Raw genomic sequence first — 8267 nt, forward strand, 5'->3', positions numbered from 1 at the left:
GGGATCTACTTATGAAAAATCATCCACTGAGAACCCCGTGGGGCACAGTTCTACTCTGACACACACGGGAACACCATGAGTGGGATCTACTTATGAAAAATCATCCACTGAGATCCCCGTGGGGCACAGTTCTACTCTGACACACACGGGGACACCATGAGTGAGATCTACTTATGAAAAATCATCCACTGAGAACCCTGAGGAGCACAGAAAAGAAGAGCAGAGTCCACGCAGAGACAGACGCGAGGGAAGAGGCAGATAAAGGTGACATATGTGTTTACAAGCCCCGGAGTGCTGACAGCTGGAAGCTGATTTAGACACAGACGACCTTCCCCTGAGCCGGCCCCCTGTACTCAGACCTGTAGCCGGTTGAATTGTGAGGAAGCAAATGTCTGTCTGTGAGCACCACCCCTTGTGGTGTTTCTGTTGGAGCAGCGCGCGATGCCTACGAGGCTGTTACACCTCACCGAGGAGCGCTCACCTGGCTTGCAGATCTCAGACACCTTGCTCAGTAATTGCTGCAGGACGTCATCGGGCCAGCTGTAAGGATCTCTGGAAAGGATGTACAGTTCCGCTTCTGGAAGCCCGTCTTGGAAAATGTCACCTGGTGCAAAGACCCAAGGAGACAAGCTCGTCAGTGAGACAGGTGAGCTCGGCCACCTGACAGAGTCCCTTCCCAGCCTGTGAGCTAGAACCCACTGCGGGGGAAGAGAGAGGGCCATGGGGGCGGGGGTCTGTGAAGGTTCAGGACACACACACACACACATATATATGTACAGTTACATGTATGCACACGTCTATACCTATACAGACATACCACACACACACACACCACAGCTACAGAGAATACACGCCATCACCCACATTCATAGATAGATATAATCATCATACATTACTTAAATATATCATATACACACACATACCGGACACAGAGACAAGAGACGTGTATACATACACCATGCAGACACACAAACGCAGACATTTACACACACAAGACCACACAGTCCAGACACACCAGAACACACAGACATATACCCCGTACACACACAGAAATACAATCACCCACACTCATAAGCAGACATAAGCACACACACACACACAAAGAGAAATATACACACAGATACATGCCCAGCACACAGATGTACAGACACCAGCACAGAGAACACGCATACAGACACAGACACAGTAGACACACAATCACATACACAGAGACATATATAAGCACACACATACACACACTATACATACTCCAACACATAGCAACACACGCTTCACACAACAGACTTACGGGGAATACTCACAGACAGATATGTACACACATGCCAGACAGACAGAAAGACAGAAAATACACACAGCCACACATGCGTGTAAAGATACACAGACACACACACAGAATAACTCAGACAGACACACAGACATCCCCACCCAAAACCAAACATGGAATAAACGCAAGGACACATATATACATACACACACACACACACACAACCACATACACTCCCTCTCCCCAGAAAGAGGCCCTATCATCATGGGGGAAAGCAGACAGCACACAGAATGCGTACCTGCCAGGAAGCTGACCTGGGCCGCCTGCCATCCGCAGGGGTGGAAGCTAGGGGCAAGCTCAATGACCTTTGGCAGGTCGAACACGGTCACTTGTAGGTGCGGGTAGGCCTGGGCAAGCCTGTAGGCAAGGGTCCCTGTGCAGCCTACGGAGGCAAATGCAGACATTGTTCCCTGACTCTCCTGGAGCCCAGGCAAGCCCTGACCAGTCCCCTGAAGCTATGTCTTCGAGTATACTGAAACCCAGGGTATCACAGGTGGCCCACGCTGAACTCAGATTCTGGAAGGAACCTGGAGCTTGGGGTTGGTGAAGGGCCTGGGAGAATCCTTAGGGGTCAGTGTAGGATTTCCTAAGCCTTCCTATTAAGGGGACGCAGGCCTGATGGCTGGAGCCACAACAACCTCGCTGGGCCAAGAGGAAGAGGAATGCGGTGAGGGCAGGGAACCAAAAGCTGGAATGTGCACGGGCCGCTGAAGAGAGCGTCTAGTACAGGAGTGTCAGAACCCCCCAACCTCCCACCTTGATGGGCGGACCGGAGAGAAAAATCAGCAGCCCGCCCAGTCTTACATCTAAGGCGCAGCAGGAAAGGTACACGAGAGGACGCAGAGAGCGACAGCGCTGGGCGCAAAGGCCCACGCACCTCCCAGGTGGCAGGCGGACTTGAAGCGAGACAAGTCGAAAGCCTTGGCCAAGGCTTGTGCGCTCAGCTTGGCGAGGTCGTGCGCACCGCGCATCCACTGTAGTAGCATCTCCTCGCTCCCAATGAGGACGGGGTCCTGCGAGGGAACAAGCGCAATGAGCAGAGAGGACACGGTGCACAGGATGCATGGTGCAAGGTGTAGAATGGCTATCCAAGGGTCTCCACCTCCATGCCCAGCCCAGCACTTGAAAAGGAGCGCTCAGCAGCAACCCCTTCCAGGTGAGGCGGGCCCTAAGTGAAGGGGCGGACCTGCTAGTGGGAGCTCCCTGTTTGTGTCAGTAACGTGCCCTCCCAAAATGCACGTACACACGGAAGTGTGTTTGTGTCATCCACACGCATAGAGCCCTGGTGGCACAACCGTTAAGCACGCTCACCAGAAGGTTGCTGTTTGAACCCACCCAGTGGCTCCACAGAAGGGAAGACCTGGCAACCTACTGCGTAAAGATGAAAGAAACAAAAAACAACCACACCATGACCATCGCCTCACAGAGATCCTATAGGGCAGTGAAAGCGCTCCATAAATCTTTACTGCCTCAGCTTTCTGTCTGGTGCCCCGTGAGCTTGAACCACCGACCGTGCAGTTTGCAGCCCAATGCTTAACCAACTGTGCCATCCGGAAGGCTCCTTCCCGTAACGATGACAACCTTGGAAACCCTATGGGGTATTTCTCCTCAATAGCATGAGGTCGCTGTCATCCGCCATGCGTAAATGGACTTGGTTGGTTCTTGGCTAGGATGAGCTGTGGGTTGAATTGTGTTCCCCTGAATACATGTGTTGTGAATCCTAACCCCTTAGTCGCTAACCAAAAGCTGGTTCTTCAGGAGAACAACTTTGCAGTGTACTAGTGTAAAGACGGCAGCCTAGGAGACCCTAGGTGCAGCTGCAAGGGTGAGGGGGGATTGGGAGTCCATCTCTAGGGAGAGATAAAAGAGATGAAACAGGCAAGCTGACCTCAGAAGGACCCACTGCCTCCGAGTCAGAAGAGCCAGAGTGGAGTGTGTCCTTTGAACCCGATGTCTCTGCTCTGTGAAGCTCCTAGACCCAGGGCAAGGCTGATGCCAAGACACAAGACCTCCCAGAAACGCTGGGTCTATAGATGCTGAAAGAGCAAGGACCTGCTCCCAGACGGAGCCTTCCACCTGATTTCGCATTTCTAGCCTCCTAAGGATCTCTGGTAGCGTGGTGGTTACGAATCAGGCTGATAACCTCAAGGTCGACAGTTCAAAACTACCAGCTGTTCCGCGGGAGAAAGATGAGGCTTTCTGCTCCCATAAAGATTGACAGCCTTGGAAACCTTGTACAGGGTCACTGTGAGTCGGAACCGACTCCACGGCACATAACAACAACAACGAACTGTCAGGAGCAGTCCTGGTGTGGCGCTGTGGATTAATACGCTGAAAGGCAACGTCAGTTTGAAATGCAAGATCAGCGGTTCAAGCTCACCAGCTACTCCTTGGAAACCCTACACAGGGTCGCTATGACTCAACGGCATTCAACAACAACAACAACAATCTGTCAGAGGCAGCCCTGGTGTGGCACTGTAGGATAAGCACTGATTTCCTATGAACCGAAGGATCAGTGGTTCAAACCCACGATCTGTTCCTTGGAAACCTGATACAGGGTATTTATGAGCTGGAAGGGACTCAATGCCACTTAACAACAACAAACTGAGAGAGGAAACATTTCTGTTTGTGAAAACCACCTCTCTTAACGCAGTTCCCATGACAGAATATGTCACCAAGTCAGCTCCGACTCACGGTGACCCCAGGTGTGTCAGCGGACAACGGTGCTCCAAGCGAGCTTCTTGCCCGTCATCTTTACACAAACAGACCACCATGGCTGTCTCCTCAGGCACGTCTGGGTCGCTTCCAACCACCAGCCGTTCAGTTAGCAGCCAAGCTCAAACTATTTGCACCCGTCAGGGACCCTTACCTCTCCAAGGGACCTTTAAAGAGTTCATCGAAAGATGCCATTATCTTTCAATTCCGTTTTCCCACAAATGTTTGAAGCCCCTAGTAGAGGTACCGTTAAGTTGGCCAGACTTGCGGCGACCTTGTGTACCTAGAGGTGAACTGAGCTCCGCGGGATTATCAGTGGCTGTGATTTTTTTGGGAAGCAGGCCTTCAGGCCTTATTCTAGGGGGACTTGAACCGTCAACATTTCATTTAGCGTTTGAGTTCTAATCACTTTTCTACAACGCAGGAAACTTATAAATTTACATGAGTTGGCGCTTCAAAAAGTATGTGGGAACGTTCCACTAGTTCTTCATTCCATTTGGCCTGATGTGTCCCTGTAGGTTAAAACTGGACTGCTAACCTAAAGATGGGCAGTTCAAACCCACCAGCCGCACCTGGAGAGAATGAGGAGGTACTGCTGCCGTAAACGTTACAGCCTCGGAAACCCTACGGAGCAGTTTTACCGTGTCTTACACGGTTGCCTTAAGTCGGAATCGACTGGGCGGCCGAGGAATTCTGTTTAATCGTTACAGGAGACTGCCAGCCCTTTCTTCCGCAGTACGCCTGGGTGGGTTTGAACTGCCCACCTTTAAGCCCGCAGTCCTTTGCAAACCGCTTGTTCCCCCCCAGGACTCCCAGCATCCCGATACCTTGAACAAGTCCTCCGTCTGCCTCCCGGATAATAGTCGGAGTTGGTCCCCGCCCTCTCGGACAGCGGTTTCCAGGTGTGTGAAGAGGTCCCAGGTGTGGTTGTTGCAGAGCGTGATGAAGCCCTGAAGGCTGTACTCAGCATCCGATGCCAGGAAGACACTGGCTAACTCCGTGTTTCGATAACCTGGGGATATGGAGACAGCCACGTGCTCTACACCCCAAACCCACCCCTGTGGGGTGACTCCAAGTCAGAGGGACCCTGAGGGGCAGAAGGGAGCTGCCCCATGGGGTTTCCTGTATGGGAACAGCCTGCCTCATCCTTCCCCAAGGCATCCGCTGGTGGGTTTGAACACATGACCTCTGGGTTAGGAACTGAACATTTTACCATGTGCACAACCAGAGCTCTGTTCAGGGGCAGAGGAGCTGATTTACTAATGCCCTAAATGGAAGACCCCCAACGAGATGGATTGGCCAGGTGGCATCATTGATGGCGTCAAGTGTGGCAGCGGTAGTGAGATTGGCCCAGGATCGGACATTGTTTCGTTCTGCTGTGCATGGGGTCGCTATGAGTCGGTTCCGACTCGATGGCACCTGACAACAACAACAACAAAATATGAAACGTCAGACACCCAGACAGCTGGTAAATGCGGGCATGTTCTTAGAGGCTGTTGCGTTAGTTCCAACCCACAACTCCGAGCGACCTTACACACAGCAGAAGGAACCACTGCCCAGTCCTGGCCAGACTCCCAATCGTTGCTACACTTGAGCTCATGACTGCTGCCACTAGGTCAGTCCATCTCGTTGGGGGTCTTCCTGGTTTTTTTGCTGACCCTCCACTTTACCAAGCATGATGTCCTTATCCAGAGACTGGTCCCTCCTAATAACATATCCAAACTTTGAGAGATGAAACCTGGCCATTCTGGCTTCTAAGGAGCATTCTGGCTGCACTTCTTCCAACACAGATTGGTCTGTTCATCAGTTCATGGCACTTTCAATATATTTCTCTAACATCGTAACTCACATGCATGCACTCGCCTCTGGTCTACGTTGTTTGTTGTCCTTTGTGCACACTGTTGTTGTTAAGTTCTGTCGAGTCGGTTGTGACTCAACACGACCCTGTAGAGGGTTTCCCAGAGATGGCTGGTGGGTTTGAACCACGGACCTGGCTGATATCAGTCCTGTGCTTACCCCTCCTTGCTGTATATCATCTGTTTAATCTATACCATCTACATTTGTTTTTCTATCCTTTCCATTGGCAGCATCGATAAAGTCTGTGCACTACTGGTCTGTCAGTTTGTCGTACTATGGTGGCTTGTGTATAGCTGTGATTCTGGAACCTATGCCCCTGGTATTTTAGATACCAGTGGGGTCGCCCCTGGTGGACAGCTTTCAGCTGAGCTTCCAGACTGACACAGACTAGGAAGACGAGAGGAAGACCACTTCTGAATGTTTATCAGTGAAAGCTTTATAGATATTAGTGGAATACTATAAAATCTAGTTGGAAGGGACTCAAAACAAGTGGGGAAGAGCTATCTGAGACCCCCAATGAGACGGATTGGCACAGTGGCTACAAGAATTGTGAGGATGACGCAGACTGGGCAGGACATTCTTCTGTTGTGCATAGGGGGTGTTAGAAGTTGAAACCAACTCGATAGCACGTAACGACATAAAATCTACGCCCATATCTACGTCAGGGGAGTCCTACTGTGGTGCTGTGGACGCATGCGGCAGACTGCAACGTCGTTTGAACTGCAAGCTCACCAGCTGCTCCTTGGAAACCCTATACAGAGTCGCTATGGGTCGGAATCAACTCGAATGCACTTAACAACAACAACAACTAACTCAGGAGTCCTGGTGTGGCGCTGCGGGTTAATCCGCTGGACTGGAAGGTCAGCAGTTCAAGCTGACCAGCCACTCCTTGGAAACCCTATATAAGGTCACTGTGAGTCGAAACTGATTCAATGATACTTAACAACAACATCACCTATCTCAAAGATAAACCTGTGCTTTATTAAGTATGTATAGATTATGGATCACGACACGCTATAGTCAACATTATGGAGAATGAGTGATCCAGACCACTTAATTGTGTTCCTGAGGAACCTGTACAGAGACCAAGACGCAGTTGTTCCAACAGAACAAAGACACACTGAGTGGTTTAAAGTGTGTTCCATGGTTGTATTCATTCACCAAACTTATTCAACTCGTATGCTGAACAAATAATCCAAGAAGCTGGGTTCTATGAAGAAGAACTTGGCTTCAGGATTGGAGGAAGACTCATTAACAACCTGCGATACGCAGATGATACAACCTTGCTTGCTGAAAGTGAAGAGGACTTAAAATACTTACTGATGAAGATCAAAGAGCACAGTCCTCAACATAGGATGTACCTCAGTGTAAAGAAAACAAAAAATCTCACCACTGGACCAACAAACAACATCAAAATAAGTGAAGGAAAGATTGAAGTTGTCAAAGACTTCATTTTTCTCAGATCAACCATCAACACTCATGGACGCCAACAGTCAAGAAACCAAATGACGTATTGCATTAGGCAAATCTGCTGCACAGGAACTTTTAAAAGTGTTGAACAGCAAAGATGTCAGCTTGAGGACTAAGGTGAGCCTGACCCAAGCCATGGTATTTTCAATAACCTCATCATATGCATGCAAAAGCTGGAGAGTGAATATGGAAGACTGTAAAAGAATTGATGCTTTTGAGTTATGGTGTTGGAGGAGAATATTGAAAGTGCCTTAGGCTGCCAAAAGAACCAACAGATCTGTGTTGGAAAAAGTGCAGCCAGAGTGCTCCTTGGAGGCCAAGATGGCCAGATTTCATTTGTTGTCTTCATCTCCCTGCATGCCTACCCCAGGGTCATCTCCAACACGATTCTCATGGTGGTACGCTGGACAGCTCTACCTGAAGGCAGGTATCCTGGCTTACTCTCCTTGGTCTACGCCCACGTTCTCTTACCTGCTCCTAGGGACATGCGCACAGAAGATGGGCAGGAGACCCAGTCCTCTCCAGGCCCTCAGCTGCCCTCTCTAAACAGAAGGGCTCCAGCACATCCCCGGCTATGGGACGACCCTCTTGGGGACCACTTCAGCCTTACCTTGTGCACATCTCAGCAGCAGCCCCAGCTCAGCACAGCCTTCCAGCAGCCACTCCGTCCCGTGCACTGACGCATCGATTTTGGCGGCAACATCTGCGGCCGATAGTACCGCTCCATCCTTGAGGACGTCAAACACCTTCAGCTTGCACGCGGTGAGAAGGACCTGCCCTCGAGAAACAGGCGCCAGTCAGATTCCCTAGGAGACTACAAACACCTAACCAGCTCACTCCACTCAACGTGCCCCCGTGTGTGTCAGAGTAGAACTGTGCCCACAGGGTTCTCAGTGGATGA

At 50.5% G+C, this 8267-nt stretch overlaps 1 protein-coding gene across 1 annotated transcript in view; it reads right to left on the reverse strand.

Annotated features, from left to right (window-relative positions):
* Window positions 1-8267, reverse strand: part of ASMTL (acetylserotonin O-methyltransferase-like) — a 23039-nt gene that overhangs the window by 1486 nt on the left and 13286 nt on the right. The window contains exons 9-13 of the mRNA XM_006876265.1: window positions 7977-8139; window positions 4867-5051; window positions 2202-2337; window positions 1563-1706; window positions 482-604 (exon numbers count right to left, since the gene is read on the reverse strand). Coding sequence (XP_006876327.1) covers window positions 482-604; window positions 1563-1706; window positions 2202-2337; window positions 4867-5051; window positions 7977-8139 — 751 coding nt within the window. The remainder of the gene's footprint in view (window positions 1-481; window positions 605-1562; window positions 1707-2201; window positions 2338-4866; window positions 5052-7976; window positions 8140-8267) is intronic.

The sequence above is a fragment of the Chrysochloris asiatica genome, unplaced genomic scaffold, assembly GCF_000296735.1.
Source record: "Chrysochloris asiatica unplaced genomic scaffold, ChrAsi1.0 scaffold00372, whole genome shotgun sequence".
Lineage (NCBI taxonomy): Eukaryota > Metazoa > Chordata > Mammalia > Afrosoricida > Chrysochloridae > Chrysochloris > Chrysochloris asiatica.